Source organism: Oncorhynchus masou, chromosome 16, assembly GCF_036934945.1.
Source record: "Oncorhynchus masou masou isolate Uvic2021 chromosome 16, UVic_Omas_1.1, whole genome shotgun sequence".
NCBI lineage: Eukaryota > Metazoa > Chordata > Actinopteri > Salmoniformes > Salmonidae > Oncorhynchus > Oncorhynchus masou.
In genome coordinates this window covers 21,185,922-21,202,773 of record NC_088227.1, presented here as the reverse complement: position 1 = coordinate 21,202,773, position 16,852 = coordinate 21,185,922, and the positions used below count along the sequence as shown (strand labels likewise).

Sequence of the window (16,852 nt, the reverse complement as noted above, 5' to 3'; positions counted from 1 at the left end):
AGGTGTGCCAAGCTTGTAGCGTCCTACTCCAAAATACCCAGTTATGGGACAAGGACGTAGAGGAAGCAAAACTGTTAGCAGCACACTGACGTCAGTATTGACAGATAAATACATGCTTGTGAATAACAATTAACTATTGATCAGTATCAATGGAAAGCCTATTAAGGTGGTATGTGCAGACTTCCGGCAATGGCGAAGCTCCTACAAGAGCCCAACCTAGCGTCCTCGAACTTTAGAAAGCCTTTAAGGCATTTTGACGCAGTTTACCTGTTCATTAATCGTGAGTTGGAAGTTAAAACATCTATTTTTGCAAAGCCACAGACGAGGCATGGAAAAATGCCCCCCTCTTACAGCCCTTTTCGGCCTCGACGGATGCTAGCTCGGAAGAAGCACCAGCATGGTTCAGAATGGAGATGGATATGAGTATAACAAAAATCCAAGAAGACACTTTCTGAACGCAACATCATGATTGATGTGCTGGTCGATAAAGTCCACGAAGACCAGGAAGTCACAAAGGTGAAAGTCACCAGGCTCCCATCCTGGACATCTGCGAGGACGTGGACCAGAAGTACAAGAAGTTAGGAGACACCATTTCTAAACTCAAGGAGAAATTAGATTATTACAAAAATGTACAAAAGCGCTCAAATTTGAGGCTGTGGAGGGAAGAGACACCATCTCTTTTCTACAGGAATTAATTCCCCAAATTCTGGATTTACCCTCTTCCGCGTACCCACTGGAAATCGAGAGGGCCCATCGCACTCTACGGAGGCGGCTGCCTGGCTAGGTTGCACCCAGGGCATTTGTCAATATATTTCTACGGTACCAGGGCGATGTCCGCATCCTCACTGCTGTCCGAGCAAAGGGAGAGATCAAGTACAGAGATGCCAGAATTATGATATTTCTCCCATACTACACAAGAGGAGGATGGCTTTCTCCCCACTGAAGAGGCTTCTGCGGCAGGCTGGCTTGGCATATGGCCTGCGCTACCCGGTGACTTTGTGGATCGAAACCAAGAATGATGAGTGCACATTTGACACTGTGAAGGCAGCTGAAACATACATGAGGAAAGAACTCCCTGATTTGTTCACTCCTACTACATCATAAGGAACTGTCTTTTGAACTTGTATACAGTGTTGTTATCTACCCTTACCACCTGGGGGTGGCCCATCTCTAGTGAAACATGAGGATACCATGAAATTACTCATATGATCGACTGGCTGGCAGGGTTGGCTGGCTAGATGGCTAGCTTGATAATGACTGGCGAGGTAACGTTGGATCATAGCTAATGTTGTCTGCGTTATTAAGCCAGCTTGCTAAGTGTACAAGGGTGTGACTATAGCTACAGCCACACTGTGCCAGATTGTTACATTTTTTCTGTATACTTTTATTTTACGCATAGAGGTCCAGTCGGGTTAAATAGCTATGTGGCTTTTGACTGGGTTTCAAGCCTAACTATGTTGTTTATATTACTTCAGGGAATTTTAGCTACTAATGCTTGCTAGTTTGTTTATGTATGCTAACGTTAGTGATACTGAGGCAGGGATAAGCTGCACACCAGCTGGCACTAATATGTGACTGACCGCCTAATTGCCAGCTAGATGATAGCTTTAAAATTGTGTATGTGTATATATGTACAGTAACAGTCAAAGGTTTGGACACACCTACTCATTCAAGGGTTTTTCTTTATTTTTACTATGTTCTACATTGTACAAGAATCGTGAAGACATCAAAACAATAAAATAACACATATGGAATTTTGTAGTAACCAAACAAGTGTTAAAAAAATCTAAATATATTTTAGATTTTATATTCTTCAAAGTAGCCACCCTTTGCCTTGATGACAGATTTGCACACTTGGCATTCTCTCAACCAGCTTCACCTGGAATGCTTTTCCAATTGTCTTGAAGGAGTTCCCACATATGCTGAGCAGCTGTTGGCTGATTTTCCTTCACTGTGCGGTCCGACTCATCCAAACTATCTCAATTAGGTTGAGGTCGGGTGATTGTGGAGGCCACGTCATCTGATGCAGCACTCTCTCATCTGATGCATCTCTCTCCTTCTTGGTCAAATAGCCCTTACACAGTCTGGAGGTGTGTTTTGGGTCATTGTCCCGTTCGAAAAACAAATGATAGTCCCACTAAGCGCAAACCAGATGGGATAGCGTAACACTGCAGAATGCTGTGGTAGCAATGCTGGTTAAGTATGCCTTGAATTCTAAATGAATCACTGACAGTGTCACCAGCAAAGCACCCCCACACCATGACACCTCCTCCTCCATGCTTCTCGGTGGGAACCACACATGCAGACATCATCCATTCACCTACTCTGCGTCTCACAAAGACACAGCGGTTGTAACCAAAAATCTCTTATTTGAACTCATCAGACTAAAGGACAGATTTCCACCGTCTAATGTCCATTGCTCGTGTTTCGTGGCCCAAGCAAGTCTCTTCTTATTGGTGTCCTTTAGTAGTGGTTTCTTTGCAGCAATTTGACCATGAAGGCTTGATTCACGCAGTCTTCTCTGAACAGTTGATGTGTCTGTTTCTTGAACTCACTTGAACTCTGTGAAGCGTTTATTTGGGCTGCAATTTCTGAGGTGCTGTTAATTTCTGATTTCTAAGACTGGTACCTCTAATGAACTTATCCTCTGCAGCAGCTCTGGGTCTTCCTTAACTGTGGCGATCCTCATGAGATCCAGTTTCATCATAGCGCTTGATAGTTTTTGCAACTGCACTTGAAGAAACTTTAAAAGTTCTTGAAATTTTCCACATTAATTGACCTTCATGTCTTAAAGTAATGATGGACTGTCGTTTCTCTTTGCTTATTTGAGCTGTTCTTGCCATAATGTGGACTCAGGATGATGGTGATTGTTTAACTAATTATCTCTATTTCATATTTGAAGGATGATAGTCATCATCTGGTAAAGGTTTTCATTTATTCATTGTAGCTTGATAACTTTTTTCCTGTGGTGCTTGGGTGCGTTTGTGGTCAACACTTTTGCCACCTTGCGGCACAGGTTTCAGTGTGCCTTGGGGAATGACGATTCGTTGACATTTGGGTGTGAAGGTAGGTGTTGCTAGTGACCATGAATGAATCCTCTGGGGTTTCTTCCAGGTTTTTTTTGTTGACATGGTCATGTGGGGCTAAATAATCCTGTCATTATTGTTGATGACGTTTTCTGCTTTGATTGAAATTGTATTTTGTGACTCGACTGACAACATTTTCATATTACAGTGAATAGTCAATGCACTTTTATGTGCTAACTTGTACATATAATTTAGAAATTACCTAATTCGGGCGATGCTATGCATAGCAGATACATCTAGCTTAAAGACTAGTGACTAGGGGTATGGGTTTTTAACTCCCTCAGTTGGGGAGGGGGATGGGTGGGTTTGTGGTAGGGTCAGGGTATTAGCCCACGAGATGTTGCCTATATTATACTTTCATTTTGTAAAATTTGTACATGCTCAACACCATTTTATTTGCATATCTTTCCCTATTTCTTATTTTCTTTAAAGATGTCGACACCTAATATGTATACATTTATGATAACTAACATTAGGGGTACTAAATGCCCAGTCAAGCGCAAACGCATTCTGAATGATCTAAAGCAACATAAGGTTGATATAGCTCTTCTTCAGGAGACACGCCTGACTGACTGAGCATGATAAACTGAAAAGAGAGTGGGTGGGTCAAGTGTACTATTCATCTTTCACGTCTCGGGCAAGAGGGTTGGCCATTCTCATTAATAAGCAATGCCTCTTTCAGCTTCAATCTAAGATTAAAGACAAAGGAGGTAGGTTTGTGATCATTCAGCGTTTTATTAATACTGAGACCATTACCATTGTGAATGTGTATGGGTCTTGTAAAACGGGGGTGGGCACACTTTTGCATATGTTTTTGTCCTGCCCTGAACTAGGCAATTATTGGGAAGAATTATTCAGATCTTATCACAGGTCACTAATATGACTGTACCACTAGATCCTTCCCTTATTCTTCTTGGAGATGACTGTCTACCAGTTAATATTGATAGCAAAACCAGATTAATTGAATTGCAGTCAATACATGCACAGTGTTTCTATGGAAGAGTGACACTTTGCCAAGCATGCATATCAAATCAAATCAATTTTTATTTGTCACATGCGCCGAACACAACAGGTGTAGAGCTTAAAGTGAAATGTTTACTTACAAGCCCTTAACCAACACTGCTGTTTTAAGAAAAATATGTGTAATGTAAAAAATAAATGTAACAAATAATTCAAGAGCAGCAGTAAAATAACAATAGCAAGGCTTTTTACAGAAGGTACCGGTACAGAGTCAATGTGCGGGGGCACCAGTTAGTCAAGGTAATTGAGGTAATATGTCTCATCGTTGTCGGTGATCAGGCATACCACTGTTGTGTCATCAGCAAACTTAATGATGGTGTTGGAGTCATGCCTGGCCATGCAGTCATGAGTGAACAGGGAGTACAGAAGGGGACCAAGAATGTGTAGTTACCTACCCTTACCACCTGGGGGCGGCCCATCAGTAAGTCCAGGATCCAGTTGCAGAGGGAGGTGTTTAGTCCCAGGGTCCGTAGCTTAGTGATGAGCTTTGAGGGCACTATGCTGTTGAACATCCTGATAAACTCATTCACCGTATCGGTATATGTGTCAATTATTTTCTGAAGCTACTCTGAACATATTCCAGTCCGCGTGATCAAAACAATCTTGATGCGTGGATTCTGATTGGTCAGACCAGCGTTGAATAGACCTCACCACGGGTGCTTCCTGTTAGAGTTTCTGCCTATAGGAGGGGAGGAGCAAGATGGCATTGTGGTCCGATTTGCCGAATGGAGGACCTTATATGCATTCTGGAAGGTAGTATAGCAATGGTTGAGGGTTTTAGCAGCGCGAGTACAACAATCAATATTGTTGATAGAATTTCGGGAACCTCTTCCTTGCTTTGTTCAAATCCCCAGCTACAGTAAATGCAGCCTCAGGATATGTAGTTTTCAGTTTGCATAAAGTCCAGTGAAGTTCTTTGTGGACCTTTGTGGACCTCCGTGGTATCCTGTTGTGGCTATTATTGACAAAAATGATCTTGGGAGATAGTACGGTCGCCATTTGATTGTGAGATATTCTAGGTTAGTTGAACAGAAAGACTTGAGTTCCTGTATGTTATCATAGTTACACCATAAGACGTTAATCATAAAACATATACCTCCACCCTTCTACTTCCCGGAGAGATGTTTGTTCCTGTCAGCGCGATGTACAGAGATCCCAACTGGCTTTACAGAGTCAGACAGTATATCTCAAGAGAGCCATGTTTCCGTGAAGCAGAGTATGTTACAATCCCTGATGTCTCTCTGAAAAGCAACTCTCGCCTTGAGCTCATCAATTTTATTATCCAGAGATTGGATATTAGCGAGTAAAATAAAATAGCTTATATTTTGGGTTCTAATGGGGTACGACAGTTAAACTAAGATCATGAGGCATTTATAAGTTATATTCTTCAAAAATCAATATGTACATATCATTCATTTATAAGTCAAAAAATGGACGTAGCAACTGCAGATTGCCCCTTTAAAATAATATTATATTATAGCATTATAATTAAACCAATTATGCCATAGGCCTAAGTATGTAAATGGACTAACATGTAGGTACATCCTGTCATGTTGCATTTTACAACTTGTCATGTCTTCCTCTTGTCCTCTGTTTTCTCTGCAGGGATCATGTCAGCCATAGGAAATGGCTATGTTATATACATGACCATCAAACGCAAGACAAAGCTAAGGCCGCCTGAGCTCATGACAGTCAACTTAGCCATATTTGACTTTTGCATATCAGGTAAACCATTTCGCAGTCTCTTCATACAGTGTGTCCATGTACAGTGTGTTTCTGTACAGAACAGTGTATGGTGGATCAGTCCTGTGTAGTCTGTGTATTTCAATTCAGAACAGCATGTATATGAACAATGGTAGCGCTGCATTAACATTTACTCATGTACTGTACAATGGTTGTCATGGTTGGAAGAAGATGAAGTGGTGGAATATAATGACAAGAAAGCGAGAGAGAGAGAGAGAGAGAGAGAGAGAGAGAGAGAGAGAGAGAGAGAGAGAGAGAGAGAGAGAGAGAGAGAATCACTGAGTTGCTTTAAAGTCATAACTTTTTAGGCATATTTGGTAACTCACCTTGAAATATGCTAAATTGTGTTTTAATCTGGAATTAGTCCTTTATCGCCATCGTTTGGATATCAGAGGAACAGCATCACGTAAAATGAACTCACCTCAAATATGACTCGACCTGGCATGTTGATCACAATATATCGATAGACCAGGCCTTTGATGTACAAGAGGTTTAGTTCCACTGTAAGCAGTCATCTCAGTTAAGAAATGTTTTAAAAATCCCCTTTATCTGAGAATATTCTACTTTCTCAAAGAGTCCCTGTGACCCAGCCAGAAGCGCAATTCACAACAGTATGTCTCAGTCTCAGAACAATCTCTGGCCAGCTCTCTCTGTGTCTCATACAACCACGAGATGCTCACTTGTTTATCTGTTTATTTCTTGGTCTCTGGGCCAACTATGTCTCTCTGTATGAGACGCCTGCATTGCTCTCTAGGACTTGAGCCAACGTCCACAGCAGACAACAAGCATGATCTATTTGTGTCTGCCAGCTTTGCCTGCATCTTGGGAATGTCACTCAGATGTTGAAGGTCCAAATGAAAAGAGGGCCAGAATATTTCGTAGCCATTTTACCGTAATACTGTAGGAGTCATAAAGTGAGAGAAAGAGTCTTTTATTAACTCCGAGGGTTGGTGGAGAGTGCAGTGTGTGTACGTCAACATGCATATAGAGACAGGGTCATAACTGTACTCTCTGAAACTCTGTGGCGTCAGACCGGTGAGGATGCCACTTTCTCCTCACACGATATAAACACTATTTATGATCACCTCTTCTGTCCCATGCTATGCCTCAGGATTGTAACTTTACTGCATCTTTTATCGTTGTGGGTTTTGAAGAAACGGCACTTCTGTTATGTGAAGTGGATGAAGAGGATGGTTTTTCATTGGAATTCTCATGCATTTTAAGGCCTGCATTACTATGTTACTGTACATGTATACTCTATATTCTCTTGTCTTTACAGAACACACGGATCATTTGAGGTGGTTAACAACTGTGTGTGTTTGGTCTTTGAAGTCACAGGGAAGCCGTTCTTTGTGGCGTCCAGTTTCTCCCACCGCTGGCTGTTTGGCTGGGAGGGCTGTCGTTTCTATGGCTGGGCTGGCTTCTTCTTCGGTGTTGGCAGCCTCATCACCATGACCGTAGTCAGCCTAGACAGATACCTCAAGATCTGCCACCTCAGATACGGTACAGTGGGCTATGTTCTCAGTTTGTGTTTGGTTTACAGCAGGGGTGTCAAACTACATTTTGCCCCCCCGCGGGTCGCATTCGGTCTTCAATGGTGTCCGTAGGGCTGCACTGAAGATCACTTCTATTTCCTTGCCGATCAAAGAATTAGCAAAGAATATCCTCTAACAAATAAATGACTAACAGTGACTTACGGGTCCTTCCCAATAATGCAGAGAGAAAGAAAATATAGGAATGATAGGAAAGTAAATCATATAATAAAATAAGTAATAATAAGTACACAATGAGTAATTATAACATGGCAATGTACACAGGGTACCAGTACCGAGTCGAAGTGCAGGGGTACGAGGTGTTTGAGGTAGATATGTACAAAAAAACTAGGAATAAAGTGACAGATCTTAAAGAGTAGCAGCAGCGTATGTGATGGGTAACAAAATGTGTGTGGTCAATGTAGATAGTCTGGATAGCTATTTGTTAACTCTTTTCCTAACTGCACTGAACAAAAATAAACATGCCACATGCAACAATTTAGTTACAGTTCATATAAGGAAATCAGTCAATTGAACTAAATTCATTAGGCCCTAATCTATGGATTTCACATGACTGAGAACACAGATATGCATCTGTTGGTCACAGATACCTTAAAAAAAATAGCTAGGGTCGTGGATCAGAAAACCAGTCAGTATCTGGTGTGACCATTTGCCTCATGCAGCGAGACACATCTTCATTGCATAGAGTTGATTGTGGCCTGTGGAATGTTGTCCCACTCCTCTTCAATGGCTGTGCGAAGTTGCTAGTTATTGGCGGAAACTGGAACACAATGTTGTGCATGTCGATCCAGAGCATCCCAAACAGGCTCAGTGGTGGACATGTCTGGTGAGTATGCAGGCCATGGAGATCTGGGACATTTTCAGCTTCCATGAATTGTGTGCAGATCCTTGCGACATGGGTCTGAGCATTATCATGCTGAAATATGACGTGATGGCGGATGAATGGCACGACGATGGATCTCAGGATCTCGTGACTCAGGATCTCGTGACTTAAAGCTCTCGACCTGCTCCACTACAGCCTTGTCGATGTGAATGGGTGCATGCTCAGCCCTCCGTTTCCTGTAGTCCACAATCAACTCCTTTGTCTTGCTCACATTGAGGGAGAGGTTGTTGTCCTGGCACCACACTGCCAGGTCTCTGACCTCCTCCTTATAGGCTGTCTTAGTGATGGTGTTGGAGTTGTGCTCTACAACGCAGTAGCGAGTTAACAGGGAATACAGGAAGGCATCTAAGCATGCAACTCTGAAGGGCTCCCATGTTAAGGGTCAGCGTTGCGAATGTGTTGTTGCCTACCCTCACCACCTGGGGCCATCCCGTCAGAAAGTCCAGGATCCAGTTGCAGAGGGATGTGTTCAGTCCCAAGGTCCTTAGCTTGGAGGGCACTATAGTGTTGAACGCTGAGTTGTAGTCAATTAACAGCGTTCTCACATAGTGGGAAAAGGCAGTGTGGAGTGCAATAGAGATTGTGTCATCTGTGGATCTGTTTGGGTGGTACAGTGTATCATCTAATTGTTTAAAAAAAATTGTAGATACTTCCTGACTGTCTAGCTTTCAATTCAGTGATTATTAGCGAGCTAGACACAGTCAAGAAACGTTGAATGTACTGTAGGTCCCTTATCATTTCTACACAGTTTTGATTTAGTAATTTTAAAGTATAAAAAAACTTTACAAGTTGTATTTGTTTTACTTAAACCACCCGGGAGCCGGATTGGACCCGGGGCGTATGTTTGACACCCCTGTTTACAGTAACACAAGACCTTTATAAGAATGAATAATTAGCACTTTTTCATTAATAAGTTCATTGAAATTATGATCTGTGATATCTGGACACTTTATTATTATGATGAACCAATTCATTATCAATCATTCTGCCCATAATTGTACCCACAGGAACATGGCTAAAGAGGCAACATGCTTTCCTGAGTATGGTGTTTGTGTGGCTGTATGCAGGCTTCTGGGCCACCATGCCCCTGGTGGGCTGGGGCAGCTATGCTCCCGAGCCCTTTGGCACTTCCTGCACTCTGGACTGGTGGCTGGCCCAGGCTTCCGTGGCGGGCCAGAGCTTCGTCATTGCAATCCTCTTCTTCTGTCTTATCTTCCCCACCGGCATCATCGTTTTCTCCTACGTCATGATCATCTTCAAGGTCAAGTCCTCAGCCAAGGAAATCTCCCACTTTGACACCAGGAACAAGAACAGCCATAATCTGGAGATGAAACTGACCAAGGTGTGTGTGTGTGTGTGTGTGTGTCAGAGCCCTGAACAGACATTAAATTTAAGCCTGAGCCCTACCTATGCCTGCAACGTTCAGGCTCTACCCTACCCAGGCCCGATTGCTTCTGCCAAATTTAAGGCCCTGCCCGAAACCCAAAATCAGAAATAAAATCATCCGTTAGTAAATCAAATAGCTGCTCCTCTCTGTCTGTCACTCGCTTCCTGAGCGCTGCTCTCTCTGCATGCTGTCTGTGAGTATCCATAGCAATGGCTCCACTTGGGCTCCTCTTCTCAATTATGAGACATGAGAGAGCAGTTTGCTGTTAGCAACTTTGTCACTCTAAACTCTGACAAAACTCAAGGAACATTAATATTTTCTGTGAAATAATATCTCCTGTCTTATATTTGAAAAATAGCTTCTGACACAATGTTATGATCTTAGTTAGATATGACTGTACTGCTCAGCTTCAAAATGTTAGTGATCAATTTATGGATACCCAAACCCTGCCTGTACCCTAGTTATTGAGGAATAAACAGGCCCTACCCGGCCCTAACCCGATGTATAATGTCAGGGCCCGTCGGGATCGAGTCGGTTCGCAGAGCTCTTGTGTGTGTGTGTGTGGGCGTGTGTGCACGGAACCTCACCTCAGAGATACTTTAACTATTGTGAGACTGACCAGTGATGTGGTTCTACTTGTGTCCTCCAGGTGGCGATGCTGATCTGCGCTGGTTTCTTGATAGCGTGGATCCCTTATGCAGTGGTCTCAGTGGTGTCTGCGTTTGGCGAGCCCGACTCAGTGCCTATCTCGGTCTCTGTGATCCCCACTCTGCTGGCTAAGTCCTCTGCTATGTACAACCCCATCATCTACCAGGTCATCGACCTGAAACACTCCTGCGTTAAATCCTCCTGTTTTCAAGTTCTGAAGAAGCGCACATATTTAAAAAAGTCAAGGTATGGAGTAGTATTCATTTCATGGCTTTCTCTTCTACTTTCTATTCCCCTAGATTACAGTTCCAACTGTACTGACCTAGTTTAACATTTACCTGGTTTAATGGCTTGCAAGAGTTAAAACAATCATATTTCAATGTTTTCCCAAACAGCTTGCTAGATCTAGAGTTGAAGGTAGACTCAGCTAAATGACGTTGCCACGAGCAGCATCGCAGATACTAAGATGAGCAAGATGCAAGACTTTGCTCTCACACAGTCTTACATAATATCTGCTCATGTGCACGGATTCGCCTCACGCTGTTCACAGCTTGGTAGACAGGGCACCAAAACAGCTGAGAAGTTGAGCCTCATGCTTTAATGCTCTTAGTTGTTGTGGAAATTGACCCACGATGCTGTTTACTTTCTGCATGTAGGTCATATCACCGCTATACCTTAAAAACGGCATAGTTTTCAATGCAACATTTCTAACTTATGAAACTTTTCTCCCATTGTATCTTCCACAGGTTTTACACAATTTCCGGCTCGCTTAAAGTCAGTCCGTCCAGTAATGAGGCTCACATTGAAATGTGAGAGAAAAACAGTGGTAATCTCCTATGATTTGACACCTGTCCAATCACAACCCTGCTATCATCTGCAAAGATATTGACCACCGCTCATCACCCAAACCTACTGTACGCTACCCAGCCTTGCTGTATCTATGTTCCTGCTTCAAACAGCTCTCTGTACTCTCCTACCTCACGTCCCTCTGTGTTTACAGCAGTTTAAGGCTGTTGTCAAGATGTATTTTTACACTTTGTACAGATTGTGTATTGTGACACCTGTGACATGCATATTTAAACTTTAACCTTTATGTGCTCCTGTAAGATCTAAAGTGTTGTTAAGAACGAGGTATGATATACAGATGTTGGATCTTAATTTGACCAGTTTTTTTGCAGGAGTAAAATAATCCTGCAGCAGGAGGAGGATTATTTGATTATTGTCAAAAAAAGTTATAATTTCTAACAGGAAAATAGTTCTGATAGGCTACAGTTTAGGTGTGAGATCTAGTGATAGAAAGAGAAACTGCAGGTTTTCAGGGACATTATGCTACTACTAGGACTCTTAAAAATGTTCTGTGGAGCAAAGTGATCAAATTAAGATACCATATCTGTACAGAGTGCTGGAGAGACTGTGGTGTTGATGTTGGGGTTAAGCGTTAATCACTGCTTCGGGCAGGTTTGACCATAGCAGCACTTTTCATCAACGGTCAAAGTCATCATATGATTCTTAGTGTCACTGGATATATGTTTAGAGACGTCATTGACAGCACAAACTGCACGCTCCACTGCGAGGTAGCCACCAGCGCAAGTTAATTGGACCAAATATCAAGTCACAGCACAACAATGTCTGTTAAGTGGCTATGTGGTACAGCACTATGCTCCTGTCATCGTTATCCATTCTGAATGCGCAGATGTTAGCCTTTACGTCTCATATACAAGACATTAAGAACACCTTCCTAATATTGAGTTGCACCCTTCCTTTTACCCTCAGAACAGCCTCAATTTGCCGGGCTGGCTTCGACAAGGTGTCAAAAGCGTTCCACAGGAATGCTGGCCCACGTTGACTCCATTGCTTCCCAACGTTGAGTCAAGTTGGCTGGATGTCCTTTGGGTGGAGGACCATTTTTGATACGCACCGTAAAATGTTGAGCGTGAAAAATGAAGCAGCGATGCAATGCTTGACACAAACCTGTGCGCCTGGAACCTACTACCCTACCCTGTTCAAAGGCACTTCAATATTTTGTCTTGCACTTTCACCCTCTAAATGGCACACATACACAATCCATGTCTTAAGGCTTAAAAATCCTTCTTTAACCTAGATCCTGGCCTTCATCTACAGGGATTGAAGTGGTTTTAACAGTTGACAGCTATAAGGGATCATAGCTTCCACCTGGATTCACCTGGTCAGTCTTTGTCATGGAAAGAGCAGGTGTTCTTAATGCTGTGTACACTCAGTTTATGTTGATTTGACAAAACACAATTTAGTAAAAATCCACATGATCAGAAGGAATAAGACAACCATAAATGTGTTTTTTGCTTTTATACCTTTCAATTACTAAATTAATTAAAGTCATTCAATTAATTAAAGTAAGTTGAGTTGCTATTAAGATCAAAGTCAGTTTTCAAAGTCAGTAACGTTTGTTTTTTTAAAGTATTTATACTGTGTGTGCTTGTGTATAGAGTCCAGGCTTTGAGTTATATGCAAGAAAACAATCTTTAGAAATACATAAACATTCAGTGCAAATAATTATCCTATTGATTATTACAACTGTCATATTGTCTATTATTGTCTTTTAAAGCTTTCATCTTTACTCTAACTGAGGGTGTCTGTATTCAACACACTGAAAAAACAAAAGAGGCCCTAGTCTCGCTGACCTCCTTAGAACAATAGAAAGGTAGAAGGATCAACACACCTGCACTCAGCCTAAGGTCCTAACATTGGCAAGAACAATCAACAATCTTTATTTGACAGGATTTATTCAAAATCATACAACAGGTGGGTCTAATCCTGAATGCTGATTGGAAAACCGCATTCCAGTTTGCGTCTATTCCACAAGTTACCACCGGCTAAATCTATGACGTTAAAATGCCTATTTACTCCATCTGACAGTGCAATCCACTGTCTCATCAGCCCAGCCAGGCAATTTATAAACTTGATCTCCACTATAAAAAGCATCTAGACATTATCTCCTATTTCTTTTAGACTAACATTTAGTTGCTGTCTGTCTCTCCGACATTTACAACATTGCTTCAATATTCAAATTCGATCTCCAGCACATGTCGGGAGTTGGGACAAGACAGGCAGGCAACTTTTCTCAGCCAATCGAAATCATGAGTCGGCATAATTTTTATGGATATATACAAAGAACTTTCAATAGAAAACAGGCCAAACTAAACATTTGCAGTCTTTCTAGCTGCAGTTTGAAGTGATTCTGTTAGCTGTGTTGTTGGCTCGCTCCTCTGAACAACAGTTTCCTGATGAGAGAGCACATTTTCTATGCCAGGCGAAATTGCACCTCATTAGCTCATTGTTATGGATGTATTCGAATAAATGTCTCTAGAAAACATAAAAAAGGCAAATGCAGCTACTGTTGTTATTCTAGCTGCACTGTTTGACATGACTGTAAGTTAGCCATAGTTGGATATCTAGAAAGCAAGGGATGAGTACGTTGCCAGCCAGTATGGCAATGGAACATTTAAAACAAACGACTGGGTCGCATCCATAGATACAGAACAAAAAGACTGATCGAATTGGTCGCGTCTCTGTCAACTGAACCGATAGCACGAATGAACAGATGGCTTGGGTAGCAACTCTAGATTTGTGTCGGCACTATATCTTGTGGAAGGATGAAATAGTATGAATAAATTCATCAAAATAATGTTTTTAATGAAAATATGTCAATCATTATTTGAATATGTTGGTTACTCGTTGTATAAAAGTGATAATGCCCTTGAAGCCAGTGATTGGAGGATATATTGGCACGGTTTGCCGGCCATCAACTTACAACACCCATGCCAATATATTCTCCAGACACCGGCTTCAAGGGCCTTATCACTTAAGCAATATCTCCTTTCTCAGTGTCTTACTGGATCTGTGTTTTTGTTGTTTGTATGATTTTCAGTATGTACTCGTTCATTGCCTTGCTAATCATTTGGTTTTATTTGTTTATTTTATTGTGCAAAGTTGTGAATGACAGTATTAGGAGAGCTTATTGATATCAAAATGTTCTATAATGTTATGCATTTTTTCTAAATTTTTGAGATTTGCATCTGTACAAAATGTATGTCAACTAAGAGGTTAATATTGATGTCAAATAGGTAGTAGCCAACTGTAATGCTTACCTGTCATCACATCTTGCTTATGTACAAAATTATGAAAGAGGAAGGAGATAGCTAATATGGTGTCTTTATTTGATCTCAGGTATAGGTTAAGACAAGGTCTAATCTTTTTCCTTGGTGGGCTGTCTGTATGTCTCCACATCACAGTATTAATCTCACCACGTTATCTGCCACTGTTGGGTTTCTTAAAGGGGTTTAAGGATGATGCACTAGTGTACTTCAACAGGGTTTGATTGTGTCTCAGAAAAGAAGGCGGCTCTACAGGTGTAGGATCTTAATTTGAGACAGTTTGCCGCAGCAGGAAAGTAATTATTCTACAGGAGAACATTTAAATTATTTTGTGGATTATATTTATTTTTTTTAAATTTGGGGGAACATCAAGTCTGAAATTTCAAAGTGGAAATTACAAACTTCAGATGCCTTTTTTAATTTCCTGCAGCAGTGTGATCAAATTAAGATCCTACATCTTGTCATTCATTGCATTTTCCAAACTAAATCACTGAAAGTGTTTTGTTTTAATGTTTTATCATGAAGAACATCATCTGAAGAAGCAAGTACTGTGGTCCAGGAGGATTATGTCACATTGCTTATTATAATATGTATTTCCTAAAAGCATACAGTAACTGTATTCATTTATACTACCTGTAGTTTGCTTTCAAGTACCACATGTCACACCTTATACTTCATTCCACATTCTTTGGAGGAATTTGTCTTTGTCCCTTTATTTTGTAAAGAAAAAGTACAGCATTCCATAGCCATTGCAAATCTGTTGTGTTGAATAATGATACGTGCAATAAAAGGTGCAGTTATGCACATATATTTAGATGATATATACGTTTTATTTATGTTTGACAGGGCATCCTCATGAGGCATCCAACACCCTCATGAGGAGAGAATAGAATGATACACAAATAGTCTGACTCCCATGTTGATACACACTTAATTTAGTCACCTAACACTTAACTCAGAGTCACATAACACTTCTACTCGAAAGTCTGATTCAATCATCATGACTTACATGCACAATACCCGACAATAAATTGATCCTAAAATGTAAGATATCTATATAATATTCATGTGAAGCAAATATATATTTTAATATTTTCTACAGAATTTTAACTGAACATTTCCATGCCTTTGAGCAAGCATGGCCTAAACATTATATTGCTGTATTTAGTTGCTGACAATGGCACTTAACAGCAAACCATTTTATTTAATTTGGCAAAGGCTCATCTTGCTGTAGAAATGTATATCCAGTACCAAGATTGCAGATTTTCCTCAATTGTAACTGCATGCTTACAGTGCATTTGGTAAGTATTCAGACCCCTTGCCTTTTTTTCACATTTTGTTACGTTACAGCCTAATTTTAAAATGGATTAAATCGTTTTTTCCCCCTCATCGATCTCCACACAATACCCCATAATGACAAAGCAAAAACATGTTTTTAGACATTTTTGCAAAAGTATTTAAAAAATAACTGAAATATCACATTTACTTAAGTATTCAGGCCCTTTACTCAGTACTTTGTTGAAACACCTTTGGCAGGGTTTTCAGACTTGTATCTTGTTGGGTATGATGCTACAAGCTTGGCACACCTGTATTTGGTGAGTTTCTCTTATTTTTCTCTGCCAATCCTCTCAAGCTCTGTCAGGTTGGATGGGGAGCGTCACTGCACAGCTACTTTCAGGTATCTCCAGAGATGTTCGATCGGATTCATGTCTGGGCTCTGGCTGAGCCACTCAAGGACATTCAGACACTTACACCTTAGCCAAATACATTTAAAAATCAGTTTTTCACAATTCCTGACATTTAATCCTAGTAAAAATTCCCTGTCTTAGGTCAGTTACTATCACCACTTTATTTTAAGAATGTGAAATGTCAGAATAATAGTAGAGAGAATGATTTATTTCATCACATTCCCAGTGGGTCAGAAGATTACATACACTCAATTAGTATTTGGTAGTATTGCCTTTCAATTGTTTAACTTGGGTCAAACGTTTCAGGTAGCCTTCACACAAGCTTCCCACAATAAGTTGGGAGAATTTTGGCCCATTGGCCCATCCTGACAGAGCTGGTGTAACTGAGTCAGGTTTGTAGGCCTCCTTGCTCGCACATGCTTTTAAAGTTCTGCCCACACATTTTCTATAGGATTGAGGTCAGGGTGTTATGATGTCCACTCCAATACCTTGACTTTGTTGTCCTTAAGCCATTTTGCCACAACTTTCGAAGCATGCTTGGGGTCATTGTCCATTTGGAAGATCATTTTGCGACAACGCTTTAACTTCCTGACTGATGTCTTGAGGTTTTGCTTCAATATATCCACATAATTTTACTCCCTCATGAAGCCATCTATTTTGTGAAGTGCACCAGTCACTCCTGCAGCAAAGCATCCCCACAACATGATGCTGCCA

General features: G+C 41.1%; 1 protein-coding gene across 1 annotated transcript in view; it reads left to right on the top strand.

The window, feature by feature from the left end:
* The window catches only part of LOC135557656 (opsin-5-like), a 47,783-nt gene extending 32,512 nt beyond the window's left edge, over nt 1–15,271 (top strand). The window contains exons 3-7 of the mRNA XM_064991143.1: nt 5,712–5,831; nt 7,182–7,352; nt 9,293–9,627; nt 10,322–10,566; nt 11,067–15,271. Coding sequence (XP_064847215.1) covers nt 5,712–5,831; nt 7,182–7,352; nt 9,293–9,627; nt 10,322–10,566; nt 11,067–11,133 — 938 coding nt within the window. The 3' untranslated portion in view covers nt 11,134–15,271. The remainder of the gene's footprint in view (nt 1–5,711; nt 5,832–7,181; nt 7,353–9,292; nt 9,628–10,321; nt 10,567–11,066) is intronic.
* The last annotated feature ends 1,581 nt before the right edge of the window (nt 15,272–16,852 follow it).